The 22,563-nt window shown below is 37.2% G+C and overlaps 1 protein-coding gene across 1 annotated transcript in view; it reads left to right on the top strand.

Annotated features, from left to right (window-relative positions):
• The window catches only part of ARL8B (ADP ribosylation factor like GTPase 8B), a 48,716-nt gene that overhangs the window by 14,552 nt on the left and 11,601 nt on the right, over positions 1-22,563 (top strand). Inside the window, exons 2-4 of the mRNA XM_058726150.1 lie at positions 20,449-20,529; positions 21,462-21,535; positions 21,943-22,036. Of these exons, the coding sequence (XP_058582133.1) occupies positions 20,449-20,529; positions 21,462-21,535; positions 21,943-22,036 (249 nt within the window). The remainder of the gene's footprint in view (positions 1-20,448; positions 20,530-21,461; positions 21,536-21,942; positions 22,037-22,563) is intronic.

Genomic DNA, 22,563 nt, shown 5'->3' with positions numbered 1-22,563 from the left:
ATGTATTCTTGATGCAGGAGTCACATATAACTGGAAAACATTCTTGACACTCCAAGCCCTTGTGCATTTTTATTTCCCTGCCAGGCTCCCTACCTGGATGGTAGTAAGTGGGGTTGTAGACAGCTACTGAATAAATAATGATGTTAGCATTTAGAAGACACAGCAATTTGGAACTTGAACACTGTACAATGACTCAGTATTTCATGACTGCCCATCATTTAAGAGCTGAGTTTCAGTATGAAGCGATGCTGATAACACTGAGTAGGCTAATGGAGTAGCTTTGGCATGTTTAGTGTTTCTTCAGGGACACCCAGAGAGAGCCAGAGGGTGAAAAATAGCCATTGAAAGGGAAATAAATGTATTCAGGCCATGGCATTTTCTGCAGCCATACCACTGTACTGCCAAACTAATAAATGTAGAAGCAGAGATGTCTCTACTGATACATGAATAAACAGCTGCAAGACCTGATGTATTCTAGTTTAAAAATGTTTTTAGAGATTTAGTACCTTTAATATTTTAAAAAATAAGCAGTGTTTGTTTCTAAGTGCTTTACTTTGTTTTGGGGGTAAAAACAAAGCAATCCATGTGATGTTATTAGTGGAGGAGATAAGGATGCAAATCCACAAAGCAGGAAAATGTTACAAGTTGGAGATAAACGACTAAGAAATTAAAATCCAGGTTTTAATGTATCCTAATGATAGGTGCCAAAGTTTGCTTCCTCCAGAGTCTGACATCAGAATTGTATTTATAAACATTTTCTGCTTCCACTACTGCTGTCAAGGATGCCTGGGCTACTCTTTAAAAGATAAGAAAGAGAGTATTGCTTACCTGTTTTATGATATACCTGTGGAGCAGGGTTTTAATAGCTTTATTTATCGTCCAGTTAGAAAAGAGATCTGATAAGAGGTCATGCATATGCTGTCATCTGGCGTGATATGCTGTAATCCTTGGTTACATTTAGAGGCTTTTTCATTCTAACATTTAAAGGTTCTGAGTAGCAGTAGGAGTCATGGGTTAAATTCTAAACTAGGGGACAATTTCTGGATAACTTCTCAGTAATGTTTCTGACATTTGTTTAATCGCAGATCTAAATAGCCACTAATGGATGTTACAGTTTCAGTGAGCAGTGATGTTTATTGTCTCGGAAGTAGAATGAGGTAGACTCAGAAAATGATATAAAATGTTCATCCCCAGTTAGATTTCTTGATAGCCCAGAAAAACCCCTGTATAACTTCTTTTAAAGAAATGGAGCTGAACGGGAAGCAGAAGTGGTTATGGATGATGTTGGACCTGGGAATTCTGAATGAGTCAGTTCAATTCCTACAGGATGTCTTGTCTCAAAGAAATTAGGGTGATAGGTGATGTAAAGCTTGCAGGGCTCCCTGTGGCCTTCCTAGTTCTGTTCTTTAACAGGTGGCAGTGGTCATGGCCTCTTCCCATACAAGATGAGATTAGGTGGTTTTCTTCACTTTGGGGACTGTGCACAGCAGTTTTAACCATCATGCTCTGGTTGGTTCATCAGGAACTAAACCTCATGGCTAAATTCCAACACAAACTAATCTTGTAATCTTGTCCTTAATTCTCTATATAGTGAGTGTTGGAGAAGGTTTCCAGACTGCTTCAAACTAATCCAAGGGTACAATAAGAAAAGACAACATGAGGGATGCAGCTGTAGGTGTTTGTTGTATTCTGAAATTTTTAGGTTAGAATAGACGGTTCCTGGGTTACCAGAAAACATGGGTGGGTTTACCAGTAACCTCCTGATGGAGGTGGGGGTTGGTACACTCCCACTCCCCTACCTTTCCACACACCAGCGTTTGGCTGAACAAAATTGACAACCTAGATCATTCAACAGATGATAGATCTCCCTTCCTCAAGGGCTCTTGTCCCCAAATCACAAGCAAATCTAGTAATTCATAGAACTTTGCTGTAGATTGCTGTGAATTTTCTAGCTGTTTTATATCATTCTAGTTGTTTAGGACATGTAGCCACCTTTTTGAATATTGTAAATTACCTTTTGGCATCAGGGTAATGCTAGACTCCTAAGATACGCTGGGAAATGTTCCTGCCTCTTCTATTTTTCGGTAAGAGATTATGTAGAATTGGCGGTGTTTTTTATTTAAATGTTTTTTATTTAAATGTTTGGTGGAATTCACCAGTGAAACCATCCAGGCCTGAAGATTTTTTTAAAAAAGACTTAAAATCTGAATGCCTGGCTAGCTTAGTTGGTGGAGCATGAACTCTTGTTCTTGGGGTTGTGAGTTTGAGCCTCATGTTGGGGAGAGAGTTTACATTAAAAAAAAAAAAAGGATTTGAAGTCACTTATTACATTTTTTTTAATTGACAGAGAACTATTCAGTTTTTTTCTTCCTGGGTCAGTTTTAGTAGATTGTGGCTTTCAAGAAATTGGTCCAATTCAGGGTGCCTGGGTGGCTCAGTTGATTAAGCATCCAACTTTGGCTTGGGTCATGATCTCAGGGCTCGTGAGTTCAAACCCTGTGTTGGGCTCTGTGCTGACAGCTTAGAGCCTGGAGCCTGCTACCGATTCTGTGTCTCCCTCTCTCTCTGCTCCTCCCCTGCTCACTCTCTGTGTCTCTCTCAAAAATAAATAAATATTAAAAAAATAAAAAATTTTTAAAATAAATTGGTCTCTTTCAATGGGGTTGTTGAATTTATATGCATAGAGTTTATAGTATTTCTTATCCCTTTAGTATTTGTAGAGTTTAGTGATATCCCTTCCTTCATTATTAATATTGCTAGTTTTTGTTTCTCCTGTTTTCTTCTGTCAGTTCGTCGGTTTTATTTATTTTTTTAGAGAATCGGCTCTTGGTTCCATTGATTTCCTTCTATCGATTTTCTGTTCATTATTATTGATTACTACTCTTACTGTTTGCTTCTGTTTCAAATTTATTTTGTTCTTTTTTCCTCCAGTTGTATCGAGATATAATTGAAATACAGCACTATGTTGTTTAAGCTACATGACTATAATGACTTGACTTATATATTGTGAAATGATTATCACAGTAAATTTAGTTAACGTCCATTGTCTATAGATACCAAAAAAAATTTTTTTTCTGTGTAACGAGAACACTTTTTTTTTAATGTTTGCTTATTTTTGTTTGTTTTTAATGTTCATTTTTTTATTTTCAGAGAGAGATACAGAATGAACAGGAGAGGGATACAGAGAGAGGGAGACAGAGAATCCCAAGCAGGTTTCACATTGTCAGCGCAGAGTCCAATGTGGAGCTTGAACTCGTGACCTGAGGCAAAAGCAAGAGTCAGATGCTTAACCTACTGAGGCACCCAGGCAGGCATCCCTAATGTTTGTTTATTTTTGAGAGAGTGAGAGTGAGTGGGGGAGGAACAAAGAGAAGGGGGACAGAAGATCCCAAGAAGGCTCTCTGCTAACAGCAGAGAGCCCAATGCAGGGCTTGAACTCAGGAACTGTCAGATACTGATCTGAGCTGAAGTTGGGTGCTTAACCGACCCAGCCACCCAGGGGACCCTGTAGTGAGAACTCTTAAGATTTCTTTTTTCTTTTCCTTTTTTTTTTTAAATGTTTATTTTTGAAAGTGGGTGCAAGTGGGGTAAGGGCAAAGAGAGCGTGACCGAGGATCTGAAAAAGGGGCTTTGTGCTGACAGCAGTGAGCCCTGATGTGGGGATTGAACTCAGGAACTGTGAGATGATAATCTGAGCCCAAGTCAGTGCTCAACGGACTGAGTCACCCAGGTGCCCCTTAAGATTTATTTTCTTAACAGCTTTCAAATACAGCATACAGCAGTGTTTTTTAAAATAATAATAATAATAATAATATTTATTTATTTATTTATTTATGAGAGAGACAGAGACAGAGTGTGAGCAGGGGAGGGGCAAAGGGAGAGGGAGACACAGAATCAGAAGCAGGCTCGAGGCTCTGAGCTGTCAGCACAGAGCCCGAAGTGGGGCTTGAACTCACGAACTGTGAGATCATGACCCGAGCTGAAGTTGGACGCCCAACCCACTGAACCACCCAGGCACCCCAATAATTTTATTTTTAATGTTTATTTAATTTTGAGAGAGAGTGAAAGAGAATGAGTGGGTGAGGGGCAGAGAGAGAGAGAGGATCTGAAGTGGGCTCTGCACTGACAGCCGATAGCCTGATGCAGGGCTTGAACTCATGAACCCTGAAATCGTGACCTGAGCCAAAGTTGGATGCTTAACTAAGCCACCAAGGCACCCAGCAGTGTTAATTATAATGATAATGTTGCACATATTCTTTTTCTAATTTCTTAAGTTGTTAATTTGAGAATTTTCTAATACAAACATTTGAGTGTCTAAGTTTCCTTCTAAGCAGTACTTTAGCTACGTCTCACAAATTTTGATGTTTTTCATTTAGTTTAAAATATTTCCTAATCTTCCTTAAGACTTCCTTTTCTAACCCATAGGTTACATATAATAAAATATTTGGTTATTCCCAGATATTGTATTAATTATTTCTAGTTTAATTCCATTATAGTCAGAGAACATACTTTGTTTGACTTGAATTTCTTAAGCTTTGTTTTATGGTCTGGATATGGTTTGTCTTGAATGAATATTCCATGTTCATTTGAAGAAAATGTGTATTCTGCTTTTTTGAGTGGAGTGTTCTATAAATTTCTATAAATGTCAATTAGATTCACTTGATTGCTACTGATGTTAAATTTTATATCTTTGCTGGTTTTCTTGCTCTTTGTTCTGTCAACATGAGAGGAATGCTGAAGTCTCTATAATTGTGGGTTTATTTCTCCTTTCATTTCCATCAGTTTTAATTTTATTATTTCATTTCATTTTTAGAGAGAGAGATAGAGTGCACAAGTGGAGGAGAGGAGGTGGTGGTGGGGAGAATCCCATGCAGGCTCCATGCTGTCAGTACCAAGCCTGATGTGGAGCTTGATCTCATGACCTGAGCTAAAATCAAGAGTTGGACATTTAGCTGACTGAGCCACCCAGGGGCACTGAGGAAATAGGTTTTAAATAAATTCTTTGTGTTCAAGTCTACTTTGATATTAGTATAGCTACTCCAACTTTCTTTTGGTTAGTGGCTGCCTGGTGTTACTCTTTCCATCCTTTGACTTTTTTTTTTTTTTTAAACCACTTTATTGAGGAATGATTGACATGCACAAAGCTATACATATTTAATGTACCCAACTTGGTGAGTTTAAGATGGAGCTGTTTTGGTTTTTAATTTACATTTACATCTGTCATTTAATTATTTGTTTTCTGTTTCTCTCCTTTGCTTTGTTCCTTTGTTTCTTCTTTACTGCTTTCTTTTCAGGTGGACTATTTTTCACTAATTTATTGCGGTTTTGACTATTCTCTTTGTATGGCTTCATTAATGCTTGTTTTAGGGATTACATATGTATACTTTACCTAGTTTACTTAGAAACCTTCTACCATATAGGTCCCTTTATCTTTCCTCTATGGTATGGTTGTCATATTATATCTACACACATTGAAAACATTACCAGAGAAGCTTGTAATTTTTGTTTTCAACCATCAGCAATTTTAAGTATTCAAGAGGAAGACAACATTTGTTGATATTTATCCAGATGTTACTATTTCTGTTGCTTTTTGATTTGCACCTGTTTTTGATTCACATTTTCCTGATGATTAGTGATGTTGAGCTCCTTTTCATGTGCTTGATGGCCGTCCGTATGTTTTCTTTGGAAAATATCTTTTCAGGTCTTTTGGCATTTTTTTATTTAAAAAAAATTTTTTTAATGTTTATTTATTTTTGATAGAGAGAACACAAGGTGGGGAGGAGAAGAGAGAGAGGGAGACACAGAATCCGAAGCAGGCTCCAGGCTCTGAGCTGTCAGCACAGAGCCTGACACAGGCTCGAACTCACAGACCATGAGATCATGACCTCAGCTGAAGTCAGTTGCCTAACCGACTCAGCCACTCAGGTGTCCCTCTTCTGGCATTTTTTTTTTTTTTTTTTTAATTTTTTTTTTTCAACGTTTTCTATTTATTTTTGGGACAGAGAGAGACAGAGCATGAACGGGGGAGGGGCAGAGAGAGAGGGAGACACAGAATCGGAAACAGGCTCCAGGCTCCGAGCCATCGGCCCAGAGCCTGACGCGGGGCTCGAACTCACAGACCGCGAGATCGTGACCTGGCCGAAGTCGGACGCTTAACCGACTGCGCCACCCAGGCGCCCCATCTTCTGGCATTTTTTTAAACCAGATTGTTATTGAGTTGTAGAAGTTCTTTATATTTTGGATATCAGCCCTTCATTAGATATATGATTTGTAAATATTTTCTTCCATTTAGTAAGTTGTCTTTTCATTTTGATGCAGAAGCTTTTTAGTTTGATATACTCTGAATTATTTATTTTTGCTTTGGTGTCAGGATTCAAAAAATCATTCTGAAGACCTTTGTCAAGGAGCTTAGCACCTGTTTTCTTCTAGGAACTTTATGGTTTTGGGTCTTATGTTCAAGCCTTTATTTTGAGTTAAGTTTTGTGTATGGTGTAAGATAGTGGCAGTTTTCCCAACACCATTAATTGAAGACACTGTCCTTTCCCCATTGTAAATTCTAGGCTCCTTTGTCACAGATTAATTGGCCACATATTCATGGGTTTATTTCTGGGCTCACTATTCTGTTTCATTGATCAATGAGTCCTTTTTTTTTTTTTTTTTTAATGCCAATACCATACTGATTGACTACTATAGTTTTGTAATAGAATTTGAAATCCAGAAGTGTGAGGCCTTCTTCTTTCACAAGATTGCTGTGACTATTTGGGGTCTTTTGTGGTTTCATTCTCTTTCTGTTATTCTGGGATTTCAGTGACATGAATGTTAGACCTTGCCCTACAGATCCTTGAGGCTTGGCTCTTTCTTTTTCCTATCTTTTTCTCTTTTTTTTTTTTTTTTTTTTTTTCTGGTTGGATAATTTCTGTTGCTTTATCTTCAAGGTCATAGAATTTTTCTTCTGTCATTTCCATTTTTCTATTGAGGCCATCCAGTTAGGTTTTTTTGTTTTGTTTTGTTTTTTTTTTGGTTATTGTATTTTTCAATTCTAAGATTTTCATTTGGTTCTATTTTACAACTTATTTGCCTGCTGAAATTTTATGTTACATTCATTTAATCCTTCTTGGAACATGGTTATGATAGCTAGTCTCTGATATTTACAACATTGGGGTCATCTTGATACTGGCATCTGTTCAGTGACTTTTTCCCTTGTTAGTTGAGTTTTCTTGATTCTTCAGATTTTCAGTTACTCTGGACACTTTGAATATTATGAGTCTCTGGTTTTGTTTACATCCTATAGAGAATGATTTGTGGTTTTGTTTTAGTGTGCATTTGACCCAGTTAGGTTCAGGCCACAAGATCCAACCAGCCTTCTTCTGTGGGCTGTGGTTCTAAAGTCAGTCCAGTTTTCAAAGCCTCAGTAGTACTGTTTGGCTATATACTGTGCAAGCTGTTATTCAGAAACCTGGCTAGTGGTTCTACCTCCTAGTTTAGTTTTCAAGACCTTTGATATGTTATTTAGGGTCAGATCCACATGTTACAGTTTAGGGATGAGCCCAGGAATTCATGTATAACTTTATGGGGTCTGTTTCTCTAGAACTTTCCTTTGCAAATTTCACCAATACTATGGCTCACAGCCTTGGCCCCACTTTCCTGATCCTCTGTCTGGAAAGCTGGGCTTCATTATCCCTCCTTTGCTATGTCCTTCCCTCAACTGAATCTATCTCGGGGGCCAAGAGAATAGACAAAAAGAAATAATAATAATAACAGGGTTTCCTCTCTGTATTTTCTCCACACTACCAAGCACTTTTGGAACAGGGTTCTTATGGTTAAAGAGGATCCTTTTCTTTCTAAGGAATGCCTGCCTGGCAGACTTGGTTTTGTCTGGAGGCTATGGCATGAGAGAGAGAGGAAAAAACCCAGGAGACTTTTCCCACTCTCTGTCCTTTCTTCCTCTTGGCTGCCCCCCCCTCCGCCCCCGAAACACACACACACACGCGCACACACACACACACACACACACACACACACTCCCCTACCTCAGACTCAAAAGAGAAGGTGCTTCTCTTGGAACCTTTTCTGTTCATGCTTGGTATATGTTTGTTAGCATTTGGGCTACCTTTGATTACAGGGTAGGAGATGGGAGGAAAGAAAACGACTAGGAAATAGCACCAGATTTTTTGTGCTTTAAGTTCTGATATCCTTTTCTAATCTGTCTGCTGCCACTTATACCCTGAGCAGCCCTCAGGTGCTGCATACATTCTGTCCAGGGATTTTAGTTACCTTCAGTGGAAGGGATAGGGTGGAGTGTACTTATCTAATCCTTTTTTTTTTTTTTTTTTTTTTGGAGAGAAAGTGTGCAGGTGGAGGAGAGAGATAGAGACGGGGGGCGGGGAGAGAATTCCAAGCAAGCTCCACGCTCAGTGTGGAGCTGGATGCAGGGCTTGATCCTACAACTTTTGGACCATGACTTGAGCCAAAATCAAGAGTCAGACACTCAACCGACTGAGCCACCCAGGTGCCCCCTTACTTAATCTTAACCAGAACCCTGTGCGTTACTTTTTAACATTGCATTTAATGGACTCCGTGTAATGATGATGCTACCAAATGTTAAAACCTTTTCCATAGCTGTTTCTGAGGCAGGCATTGTTGTAAATGCTGTATGTGTTTTAATTAATTTAATTTTTTAAAATTGATTTGATTTTTAAACAATTCTATGAGATAGAGACTATTATCTCCACTTTACATTTGGGGAAAGTGAGGCATTGCAAAGTTAAGGAACATGCAGGGAGGACATATAGCTAGGCAAGTGGTAAGACCAGAGTTATAACCCAGTCAGTATAACTGTCTCCAGAGTCTCCATCATAACCACCAGACTAATACTACCTCTATTTCACTGTGTTGTAAATTACCTGAGAAAATGAACAGGATCTCTTCTAGTAACTCCACACCCCCTGGGATTCTTTAAACTGTGCTGAAATGATTGTCAGCTATTTAACTTTCCTAAGATGGGCTTTATTAATTACATTAAAATTTTTATTTTTCTCCTGATTCTGGCTTACTTTAATAGATTTTGATGAAGACGAGGCTTGTTACTTGTTTTAAAAAGTATGAAATTCACTATACAGTTTATTTGCAGGTTAAAACTTTGTTATGTATGATGCACCCTTTCCATAAAGCAGTTTTCCTTATGACTAGAGGACTTCTGTTACATATATAACTTACTGATTTATAGCATTTGGGTGGTTCTAGGAATCCTCCTTTTGATTTAGTAATAGCAGCCTATTTTGAGATTTGAAGGAAACTTTTTGTAATTTCTTTTTGAACAGCTATACATGGACACACAGAAGGGCACATGCAGCAGAAAATAGAGGTCTTCTCATTCTATTTCTTAAATACCCATTTTTTTTCCCAGAAAGAGGGAAAGAAACTTTTAAATATAGAAAATCACTTTCTTTATGAAAAGTATTCAAGTTAGAAAAGTAAAAATAAAAAAAAGTAGTTGAAACGTCTAGAGACCAACAAGTAGAATATATCAAGGCCTGAAAATGTGACTGTATGCTAATTTTCCCTACTCATGCTTTTGACTTTAGAACCTGCTTTAGCCCATGTGAAGATTAGTAGTCTTTTTATATAAAGACACAGGTGTTATTAAAGATTTATGGTGGACCCTTGATGTTTGTGGGAAATAAATCCAGACATATTAGTGACTTGACAAGTTAGCAGAAACTGTATTTGCTAAAGGTCTCCAGCACTGATTTCTTTTGGGGTCCATTTTCACATTATTACTGTGTCGTGATAATTTCTGAGTATCTGAGTGAAAATAAACCGTGGTATATGGTCTTTCAGGGTTTGACTAGGGATGTTCATTAGCAAATCGTTTTACAGACAAGCAAGTTGAGTTTTTCTTCAGTAGTTCTTTGGATATAGATTTATAAAACCTTTATTAAAGTACTTTTAATGAAAGGTGTAGTGAATGTAGGAAATAGTCATTACAGACCTTTTGAAATGAATTTTCTTCAAGAATGGAGGTTAGCAGAGATGAGAGTTTTCAGGCTCCTAATTGAAATTGTGGGTTTGAGAACATTTTAATCCTCAAGAGTTATCTTTATAAAGGAGATTGCTGCAGAGTAGCTCTACTGGTATTAGCAGGCAGTAAGGATTAATTAGTTGTTTAAAATGAGTTGAATTGGAATGACAGTCAGGCATTTAATTAGTAGTAACAGAGTTCCCTATGCCATTATGCTTTTAAAAAGTTCTTATTTGGAGAATTTTCATCTGTTAAATTTAGTTTTCATAGCCTAATATCAAAGAAAACATAATGTCTTTCGCTGAGTTTTAATGTTACCACCCAAAAAGAGCTATTTTAAAATCCATTTTTCTCCTCTTTGGGGTGTTCTATGTATCCTACTACGTAAAACCTACCAACAGTTCACTTGAAAAGTAAGCTAGCCACCTCCAGTCCCCACAAGGCAAACCTGATTGCTTGCCAAATTAACATAATTTAACAACATTAATAACAAAACAAAACAAAAGTACACTGGCAATTTTAACACTAAAACCCAGAGACTTGCTTTCCTAGACCCTTAGATTCAGGAGTGGTCTTCAGCTGAGAAGTACGTCAAGAGTGTCTCTGCTGGCAGGCAATGCTTGAGTGGTTTGTGAGGACGAGGACAGCAGTTAAGAGTTAAATATTGTATCTTAAGGGTTGGAGTGGGTCTTTTTGCCTCAGATGAAAGGAAGGCACTTGTTATTAAAGGCCTGCTCTTTGGGAGCGGGAACTCCTATCTACAGTAGCTTTGGGAACTCAGGAAAGAAGAAAAAAGCAAAAGGAAGGGAGTGGTAAACACTTGAAGTAATGAAGAAGTGAACTAGCTATAAGTACTTAAGTGGCAGTAAGGAGAGAGGTAGAACCTTTGCATTCTGAGTAAGAGGGTTGTTCAAAGTTGTATGTATCTATATATAATCTAAAGTGATATAGCTGGGACTGGAATTTAGATTTCCTTACTGATACTCAAGTAGCACAGTAGTTAGGTTATCTGCAGAAGCTGCCGATTTAAAATGATCTTTAGATGTTTAAATGTCACTGTTTCAGAGAGGCCTTTCTAGATACCCAGTCACCTCATACTGTCTCCTTTGTTTTAAATGGTCTATATTCATTGTGTGGTATTTTTTAGGTTTCCTAGTTTCTTTTCCTTCCTTCTGTTGTTTGAATAAGTGAGTGAGTAAATAAACAAATGAGTAAAAACACAGGCAAAGTAGCTTTGTGGGTTTATAGGACAATAGAGGAAAGGTGAACAGTATAGGTGTTTGTGAGTCAGTACAACACACAGTCATTGTCTTTGTATGCTGTTGATGATTGGATCATGTGTGAAATAGGCTTTTATTTTTATTTTAATTTTTTTTTAATGTTTATTTTTTGACAGAGAGAGAGAGAGATCGAGACAGAGTGTGGGCAAGGAAGGGGCAGAGAGAGAGATGGAGGCACAGAATCTGAAGCAGGCTCCAGGCTCTGAGCTGTCAGCCCGGACAGAGCCCAACACAGGGCTCGAACTCACAGACTGCGAGATCATGACCTGAGCCGAAGTCGGGTGCTTAACTGACTAAGCCACCCAAGTGCCCCTATTTTTATTTTATTTTGAAAGTTTTATTTATTTAAGTAATCTCTCCACCCTACGTGGGACTCAAGCTTGTTGCTTAACTATATTTTAAGAAGCTTGTGAATAAAACACAACATCATAAACATTAGAGGTAGAACTGAATTTGGACCTACTCTTGCAATTCCCTCTTCTTTTAGATAAGATAGCTTCATTCCAAAGGTAAAATGACTTGCATGTAGTTAGTAAGTAGCATAACTGGTAATAAGATTCCCTGGCTTAGAGGATAGTCTTCTTTTTACTATTTTATTTTGCCTCAATCTATTTTGTTCAACCAAATTCCAGGAATATTGCCTTGAGACTGGCTTATGGATGACTACAGTTGCATCCATCATCACAGAATCAGTGAGTGCTACTTGTATCCTTCTTATTAAGTGCTAAGAACAGTGCTTGGTGTTATTTAAGTGTTAAATTTAAGTAAATAGAATGATACACTGTTAAGTAGTATATTTTTTAAACATTGATTTGCTTCCTAAATTGCCAGTCTCATTTTAGTGGCATAGAAATAAGTATTCCCAGTTATCTAGAAAACAGTTGCTGAGTAGTTTATTCATTAAGCACAAGCTTTGAAAAGTGAGGAGTAAGATTTGACACTTGGAAAGAAGTAGAAAATGCTTCCAAATCTATAAAGTAGTTATACCACAAAATCCATGCATCACAGTTATTATTTATTACTTATTTAAACATTTATTAAACATATTTCTGTGTTCAAGACATTTGGGATTAAAAACTTAAAAGACTTTGGACTTCAAGCTGTATTACAAAGCTGTAATCATCAAGACAGTATGGTACTGGCACAAAAACAGACACTGAGATGAATTGAACAGAATAGAGAACCCAGAAATGGACCTACAAACGTATGGCCAGCTAATCTTTGACAAAGCAGAAAAGAATATTCAATGGAATAAAGACAGTCTCTTCAGCAAGTGGTGCTGGGAAAACTGGACAGCGACATGCAGAAAAATGAACCTGGACCACTTTCTTACACCATACACAAAAATAAACTCACATTGGATGAAAGACCTCAATGTAAGACAGGAAGCCATCAAAATCTTTGAGGAGAAAGCAGGCAAAATCCTCATTGAGCTCAGCTGCAGCAGCTTCTTCCTCAGGTCTCCAGAGGCAAGGGAAACAAAAGCAAAGATGAACTATTGGGACCTCAATCAAAATAAAAAAGCTTCTGCACAGCAAAGGAAACAGCAAAACTAAAAGGCAACCGCTGGAATAGGAGGAGATATTTACAAGTGCCATATCAGATAAAGGGTTAGTATCCAAAATCTATAAAGAGCTTATTCAACTCAACACCCAAAAAACAATCCAGTGAAGAAATGGGGGACACTTCTCTCAAGAAGACATCCAGATGGCTAACAGACACATGAAAAAGTGCTCAACATCACTCATCATCAGGGAAATACAAATCAAAACCTCAATGAGGTACCACCTCACACCTATCAGAATGGCTAACATTAACAAGTCAGGCAACAACAGATGTTGGCGAGGATGCAGAGAATTTCTTTTGCACTGCTGGTGGGAATGCACACTGGTCCAGCCACTCTGGAAAAACAGTATGGAGGTTCCTCAAAACGTTAAAAATAGAACTACCCTGTGACCCAGCAATTGCATGACTAGGTATTTATCCAAGGGATACAGGTATGCTGTTTGGAAGGGACACATGCACCCCAGTGTTGATAGCAGCGCTCTCGGCGATAGCCCAAGTATGGAAAGAGCCCAAATGTCCATTGATGGATGAATGGATAAAGAAGATGTGGTGTGTGTGTGTGTGTGTGTGTGTGTGTGTGTGTATACACATGTACATACAATGGAGTATTAACTCAGCAATCAAAAACAACGGAATCTTGCCATTTGCAACTACATAGATGGAACTAGAGGGTATCATGCTAAGGGAAATTAGTCAGAGAAAGACAAATATCATATGACTTCACTCATTTGAGGACTTTAAGATACAAAACAGATGAACTTAAGGGAAGGGAAGCAAAAATAATATAAAAACGGGGACAACATATAAGAGACTCCTAAATATGGAGAACAAACAGAGGGTTACTGGAGGGGTTGTGGGAGGGGGGATGGGCTAAATGGGTAAGGGGCATTAAGGAATCCACTGCTGAAATCATTGTTGCACTATATGCTAACTAACTTGGATGTAAATTTAAAAAATAAAAGAAAAAATTCAAAAGACTTGGGGCACCTGGGTGGCTCAGTCGGTTAAGTGTCCAATTTCAGCTCAGGTCATGATGTCATGGTTCGTGGGTTTGAGCCCTGCATCGGACTCTGTGCTGACAGCTCAGAGCTTAGAGCTTGCTTACTTCAGGTGCTGTTTCTCTCTCTCTGCTCCTTCCCAACTCGAGCTCTGTCTCTAGCTCTCAAAAATAAACATTTAAAAAAAAATTAAAAAAATTCAAAAGACTTGATGACCTAATTTGCAGCCGTTGCAGGTTAGCAACTGAATTTGAAAAAAGTTATTGTTAGCTTCTGCCACCATTGAGAAGTATTGGTGAGGAAAGAGCTGAAGAAACGTCCAAGAAAGTTTAGGGGCACCACCCCAGTATACTGCAGACCACCCCCTCCATCATTTTATCTTGAAGTGGGTGCTATAATTGATGTTCATAATCATTAAATTTTATTGCCAGAAGGGCCCTTACAGGTTATCTAACTTAGTTGTCTTGTTTTACATTTGGAAAGTGACCTTCAAATACCAAGAACACATTAAATCATGTTCCATATATTGTATGTGAGAAGTTAGCCAACTATGTGTGCATTTTAGAAAGCTTTCTATGCAAGCTAGTTTAAAAGTTTTGGTATTTAAAAAGTTTAGCTACCATTTCTGGCTGCTTCATTATATAGCACATCTTTTTCCTAATGATACCAAACAAATGAGGCATTATCTCACATAGATCTCACTTCAGACATTAATTAAAGGTTATTACAATACATACAATTACAGTGGAAATCTTTAAGAAAAACAGAATCACCCACTATTGCTATGTGACCTTGGGATTTATTTCCTGTTCTATAAAATGATACTGGTAATTGCCTCTTAACAGCAATGAGTTTTAAAGTTGTGGTAAAATACTCAAAACAGAAAATTTACCATCGTAACCCTTCTTAAGTGTACAGTTAGCTCAGTAGGTATTAAGTACATTCACCTTGTTGTGTAACCGTCACCAGCATCCATCTATAGAACTTTTTTTTTATCTTTCCAAACTGAAATTCCATACTCACTAAGCAATAACTCTCTATTTCCTCCTTCTCCCTAGCCTTTGGCAAACACCATTCTACTTTGTGTCTTTGCAAATTTAACTATTCTAGGTTCCTAAGTAGAGTCATTAATATTTGTCTTTTTGTATCTAGCTTATTTCACAGTATAATATCTTCAATGTCATCTGTGTTTTAACAGGAATAAGGTTTTTAAGGCAGAGTAACATTACATTGTAGGAATAGACCACATTTTGTTTATTCATTCATTTGCCAGTGGCAGTTGGGTTTCTTCCATCTTTTGGCTCTTATGGATAATACTGCTGTGAACGTGGGTATACAGATACAATTTTGAGTCTCTACTTTCAGTGCTTTTTGGTATATAACCAGAGGTGGAATTCCTGGATCATGTGGTAATTCTATTTCAAAAATTTTCAGGAATTATTATACTGGTTTTCATAGTAGCTGTACCATGTTATGTTCCTGCAACAGCGCACCAGGATATGGCTCCATATGCTCACTGCAGTTTGTTGTTTTGTTTTTTGATAATAGCCATCTTAATGGGTTTGGGGTGGTATCTTCATGGTTTTGATTTGTATTTCCCTAATAATTAGTGATGTTGAGCATCTTTTCTGTCCTTATTAGCTATTTGTGTATTTCCTTTGGAGAAATGTCTTTTCAAGTTCTTTGCCCATTAAAACAAATTTTTGGTTAAGATTTTTTAAGAGCAGTTTTAGGTTTACAACATAATTGAGGAGGGGACGGTATAGAGATTTCCTCTATACCTCTTGCCCCTACACTTACAGCTTTACCTGTTATCAACATCCCACACCAGAGTGGTACATTTGTTACAATTGATGCATTTACACTGGCACATCATGATCTCCCAAGGTCCGTAGCTTTACATTATTTTTCACTCTTTGCGTTGTACATTCTGTAGGTTTGGACAAATGTGTAATGACATGTATCCATCATTATGGTATCATGCAGAGTATTTTTACTGCCTGAAAATCCTCTGTGCTCTGCCTATTCATTTCTTCCCCACCCCCCAACCCCTGTTAACCACTGATCTTACTGTTTCCATAGTTGTGCCTTTTTCAGAATATTTTTGGAGTCATATTTTTAGTCATTTTGTTGGAATCATATAGAGTATGCAGTCCTCCCAGATAGAGTCTTTCATTTAGATATGTTTTTAATATTCCTCCATGTCTTTTTGTGGCTTGTTAGCTCGTTTATTTTTAGTTTTGAATAATACTCCATTTCTTGGATATGCCACAGTCTATTTATATACTTAACTGGAGGACATCTTGGTTGCCTCCAGTTTTTAGCAGTTATGCGTAAAGATGCTGTACGCATTAATGTGCAGATTTTTGTGTGGACTTCAGTTTTAAACTTCTTTGGATAAATACGAAGGAGAATGATTGCTGGATTGGAGAGTATATTGAGAGTATATTTGGTTTTGTAAGAAACTACCCACCGTGGCTGTACCATTTTGCATTCCTTCTTGCTTCCACCGTGGCTGTACCATTTTGCATTCCTACCAGTAATGAATGAGAGTTCCTGTTGCTCCACATCCTTAGCAGCATTTGGTGTTGTCAGTGTACAGATTTGGCCACTCATTGATAAGCGTATAGTGGTATCTCATTGTTTTAGTTTGCATTTCGCTGATGACGTATGATTGCAGCATCTTTTTGTATGCTTATATGTCATCTTTGTATCTTCTTTGGTGATGTATCTGTTAGGGTCAGTGGCTCATTTTTTAAATATTTTTTTAATGTTTATTTATGTATTGGGGTGGGGGGCAGAGAGAAGAAAGGAGAGAGAATCCCAAGCAGGTTCCGCAGTATCAGCACAGAGACTGACGTGGGGCTTGAACTCACAAACCATGAGATCATGGCTGAAATCAAGAGTGGGATGTTGATACACCCACGTGCCCCATGTGGCTCATTTTTACTTGGATTGTTTCTTTTCATATTGTTGAGGTTTTAAAAAAGTTCTTTGTATATTTTAGATAACAGTCCTTTATTGGATGTATCTGTTACAAATATTTTCTCCTGCTCTCTGCCTGTTTACTAACTCTAATTCTAACTCTTGTTCACAGGACAGATTTTAATTTTAATGAAGTCCAGCTTATTGTTGCTATCATGGATAGTGCCTTTGGTGTTGCCTTTGTTCCTTTTTAAATCAGTTTATATTTTTGTTGTTGCATCAAGACTAGTTTTGATGTATGTAGTTTTGATGTCATGACTTTATCATATTAGTCATATGTGAAACTTCTGAGAATTATGTCTAATATAAATGAAAGTAGTGATTGTGGTTAACATTTTTTCTTTCATTTTTTAAATTATCATTTAGTTAAAAAATTTTTAAGTTTATTTTTGAGAGAGAGAGAGAGACAGAGACAGAGACAGCATGCGAGCAAGGGAGGAGCAAAGAGAGAGGGAGACACAGAATCTGAAGCAGGCTTCAGGCTCTGAGCTGTCAGCACAGAGTTGATGTGGGGCTCGAACTCATAAACCGTGGGATCATGCCCTGAGCAGAAGATGCTTAACCAACTGAGCCACCCAAGTGCCTCAGCATCTTTTTTTTCTGAAATCAGCCTAAATTCCACTGAACGGGATGGGGGAGTGAGGTATAACTTTGGACTTATGTAGAGGATATTAATTTATAAAATTGGAATTCATTGTGTTCGGGGCTTGTAGACTGTTTTAGAATCATGTGTGGCTAGCATAAGGTCACAACAAACAATTGGCCAGTGTTAGGACCTTGAAAATAGTCCTATTTGTTTAACCATTCCTATCTTGAGAGATTTCATAATCCTGGGCTGTTTACCTAAAAAGTAAGAGTCAGGTCAACTGAGAGATTAATATTGGGTAAATAAAATATATAAATAGATAAAATTAGTATTAACTGTGACTCATTTGATGTACTTAGTAATTGCAGTCAAGGTAAAGAATACGACAAGAAGCGTGAAAGAGCTGGTAGGAGAATTATGATACTTTCTTGAGGATTTAAAAGATTTGAATGTTTGAGTGGACAAACCATGTGCCTGGAGATGGAGAGATTTGATAGTTAAATATTGTGAATTGATATAGAGCAATCCTTCTCAGATTAGATACAGTTAATATAATTCCATTCAGTATTTTAACTGAAATATGAATTTCTAAAGTTTATTTGGAATGTGAGCAGTGAACCATTCCAAATTCTTGATCTTCTATGTAGTGTAATACATTGCACAAGCTACAGTAATTCATCTAATCCTAATTTAGGATAAACAGACTAATGGAAAAGAATTGAGGACTCAGAAATAGAACTGTCTCTGTATGGCATTTGGCAAATCACTTCAAATTAGTTAAGAATGGGTGGATTTTTTTTTTTTTTTTTAAGGTAGGCTTTGTGCCCAGCGTGGAGCCCAGTGCAGGGCTTGAATTCACAACCCTGAGATCAAGACCTGAACTGAGATCAAGAGTTGGACTCTTTAAAAAAAAACAAACAAACAGAAAAAGTTTTAATATTTATTTTTGAGACAGAGACAGAGCATGAGTGAGGGAGGAGAAGAGAGAGAGGGAGACACAGAATCTGAAGCAGGTTCCAGCCTCTAAGCTGTCAGCACAGAGCCTGATGCAGGGCTTGAACTCATGAACTGCGAGGTCATGACCTGGGCCGAAGTCAGATGCTTAACTGACTGAGTCACCCAGGCGCCTCAAGAGTTGGACCCTTAACCTACTGAGCCACTGAGGCACCCCAGGAATGCATGCATTTTTAAATGAGGAGTGAGATGATTGAAAAAAGGAGCTTTTTTTGCACTGTATAATCAAATTCCAGATGGGTGAACATTTTAAATGTAAAAAAGTCATTCAGTAGCAGAATGTATGGATAAATTATTGTCTATTACTGTAGTGGAATACTCTACAGCAATGAGAATGAACAAACTGCAGGCAGCATAATGTTGAAAGAAATACAAAATATTATGTCGTAAGAGTTTATTAAATATGAAGTCCTGGAACAGTAAAAACTACTCTGTAGTGTTAGGAGTCAGAACAGGATTAACTTTTGGGTGAAGAGTAGGAAATAGTGATTCAGAAGGGACAGGATAAGGACTTTGAGGTTCTGGAAATGTTATGTTTTTTTGATGTGGATAATTGTCTTTAATCCAGTTGTTCATTGTGATTATTTATTGGTCTTCATACTTAAGATTTGTGTACTTCTTTGTATGTATATGTAGAAAAAAAAGAGCTATAAAATTAAAAAAAAAGAAAAATCATTCAAATACTATTAGAAGATATTTCAGTTTTATGACAAGAAGGTCATAAACCAAAAAGAGAACAGAATTGATTACATAAAAGGAAAACCTATAAAGTGACAAAATAATTTGGGATGCCTGGGTGCCTCAGTTGGTTGAGCATCCAACTCTTGATTTCAGCTCAGGTCATGATTCCAGGATTATGGGATTGAGCCCCACATTGGGGTCTGTGCTGAGTGTGGAGCCTGCTTAAGATTCTCTTTCTCCCTCTGCCCCACTTCCCTGCTCATGTCCTCTCTCTCTCTCTGTCTCTCTCAAAAAATAACTAACTAAATGAAATAAGTAAGTAAGTAAGTAAATAAATAAATAAAATCATCTCTTTAAAAGAAATGGCAAAATATTTTATAAGCCTTGTTACAAGACAAACCTGGAAAAGCTATTCAGCCATGAATTGTAATAGTTATTGTCAAAATAATTTAAATGCTAAAAATGGAAAACTTTGAAGTTTTACTTCTGATTTCCTACTTTGTGTGTTAACATTTATGTACAGGTGGGGAAGTTAATAAATGTTTCTTCATAGTTGTATAATAATTCTTTTTTAAATTTAAGGAAATATGTAAAATATTTTTATTATTTTTTAAATATTTATTTATTTTTGAGAGAGAGAGAGAGAGAATCTTAAGCAGGCTCCGTTCTGTCAGTGCAGAGCTCAACTTGGGGCTTGATCCCATGAACTGTGAACTCACAACTTGAGCCAAAATCAAGAGTTGGATGCTTAACTGACTTAGCCACCAAGGTGCTCCCAAAATATCTTTTTTTAAATGGGGGAAATGTGTTTGTATGAACAAAATGTATCTCTTCAAGAATTAGGGGTATAAAGCTTGTTTTCTTTTTTTTTTTTTTAAGTATTTTTTTTTAATTTTGTAATGTATGTTTATTTTTGAGAGAGAGACAGAGAGAGACAGAGACAGACAGAGAGAGAGAGAGAGAGAGAGAGAGAGAGAGAGAGAGAGAGAGAGAACGTGAGCAGGGGAGGGGCAGACCGAGAAGAAGACATAGAATTTGGAGCAGGTTCCAGGCTGTGAGCTGTCAGCACAGAGCCCGATGCAGGGCTCAAACTCACAGACTGCGAGATCGTGACCTGAGCCGAAGTCGGAGGCTTAACTGACTGAGCCACCCAGGTGCCCCTAAAGCGTGTTTTCTTAAGACATTATTACCACCACTAAAAAATTAGTTAAATACTAAAATGGTTACAGAAGCATTGTTGATGCCTGAAGCTTATACCATGTTATGAATCTTAATAAATATTGATTAATCTAACTTGAGATGTTTTCTTTCATTCAGTCAGGTCAATTCAGTGAAGATATGATACCCACAGTGGGCTTCAACATGAGGAAGGTAACTAAAGGTAACGTCACAATAAAGGTATGTTATCTTGCCATACTTGACTTAAATTGTTGGCATACATAGCTAGAAATCTTTGTTTCTTTGTTTTTTACATGCTTATTTGTATTTCTTAACTCATGAATGGGTAAGTTTCAAAAGAATGTAAATCAACTGTTTTGTTTTGTTTTTTTCTTTTTCTAATGGATCAAAATGTGTAAGTTGAAATGGTTAAGTGCCATAAAAAAAAAATTAAACATGGTTTGGGAGAATAATGTTTAGGGTCTAAATGTTTCTAGAAATAAAAACCCCATGTTTGAGATCCCTAGTTTGGGATGTAAATAAAAATAAAAATCCCATGTTTGGGATGTAGTGTTACATTATTTCATGGGTAGTATTTTATATTGAAAGATAATTTATTATTTATAATATTGGTAATTTAGTATTATATTTGTGGTATATATGTGGTAACGTAGTTTTCTCTTTCTTTGTTACTAAGCCCTAAAATTAAAACTATAAAATTGGAAAGTTTATAAAACTATAAACATAATTTTTTTTACAAAATGTTTATTTATTTTGAGAGAGAGAGAGAGAGAGAGAGCGTGAGGGTGCTTGAGCAGGGGGAGGGGCCGAGAGAGAGAGGGAGAATCCTGAGCAGGCTTTGTGCTGTCAGCATGGAGTCTGATGTGGGGCTCAATCCCACGAACTGTAACATCATGACCTGAGCTGGAATCAACGGTCGGACACTTAACTGACGCAGCCACCCAGGCACCCTTGAACATAAACTTTAGAATGGCCCCAAGAACTTCTAGATTAAGAGCTTGTTTTATTAGCTCAGGTTTTTCAGGAGTAGTTTGGCTCTAACGTTGTGGAAGTAAGCACACCTGCCTAATCTTTCTCCGCCTCTTGTAATTTTTTCCTTCCGTGTATTACTTGAAATATCTTTCTTAAGAATTGTCTTTCTTGGTTTAAAGATTTGGGACATAGGAGGACAACCCCGATTCCGGAGCATGTGGGAACGGTACTGCAGAGGAGTCAATGCCATTGTGTAAGCACTTTTTACAAACGTCAATTTAGGTTTCCAGGAAGAAAAGTTGTTTTTACTACTTCAAAGGCTCAATTTTTATTTCACACAATAACTTCCTCAGATATTTTCTTAGTGTAATTCCATTAATATGAAACTTGAAAAAATGAATCGTAAATGAGAGTTTTATTTATGTCTTTTGTTTATGCAGTTAAGAGCTAAGGGATATAAATGTTTTACTGCCATGTTTTAGCACCTAAGAATAGTCTATTTAAAAGTATTTTTGGGTACTGAGCTTCTCTTTATGTAGGCCTTTATTTTGATTAACAGTTTCAATAGTGTAAATCTTAAAATTAAAAACCTTTATTCCTAATTGTGATCATCAGAGAATTTGGAGAAGACATATTGAAACTGCTTTTTTTTTTTTTAAGTTACATGATAGATGCTGCAGATCGTGAAAAGATAGAAGCCTCTCGAAATGAGCTACATAATCTTCTAGATAAACCACAGTTACAAGGAATTCCAGTAAGTATGGAGTTTTTGGTATATTATATGATTATAATATATTATTAGAAGTATAATTCTTTGATTATGTTATGTTCAAAACCAGTAAAATGTCTTCTGTCTTAAAGTCTTAAAAGGCTTATACTTATTGAATATGAGTCATATACTGGGCACTGTGCTATTTATTCATTTCTTAAACTATATGCAGTAGGAGCAGTGCTCAGTCCTGGGGATACAGTAATGAACAGAAGTGAATAGAATCATGCTCTCTGCCATCATGGGGCTTGTGGTTTAGTAGGAAAGGTGGATGCGATGAAATCATTTGAATAGTACAGCTCTGATAAGTGCTGCAAAGGAAAGGTACAAGGGGCCATGAAAGTTGTAAGTTAGAGGAGAGATTTGATCTAGTTTGAGGGAAGAAAGAAGGATTCCCCGAGGAAGTGATGCTTGAGCTGAATTGTGAGGGATATGGAGGCATGTGAGGGTTGGTTGGGATGATTGGAGGAGAAGGGAGTTGTAGACAAAGAGAGCGCTTTTGGAAGGAGGAA

Source organism: Neofelis nebulosa, chromosome 4 (genome assembly GCF_028018385.1).
Source record: "Neofelis nebulosa isolate mNeoNeb1 chromosome 4, mNeoNeb1.pri, whole genome shotgun sequence".
Classification (NCBI taxonomy): domain Eukaryota; kingdom Metazoa; phylum Chordata; class Mammalia; order Carnivora; family Felidae; genus Neofelis; species Neofelis nebulosa.
Note: the sequence above shows the minus strand (reverse complement) of the source record. Positions and strands in the feature narration are given on the sequence as shown.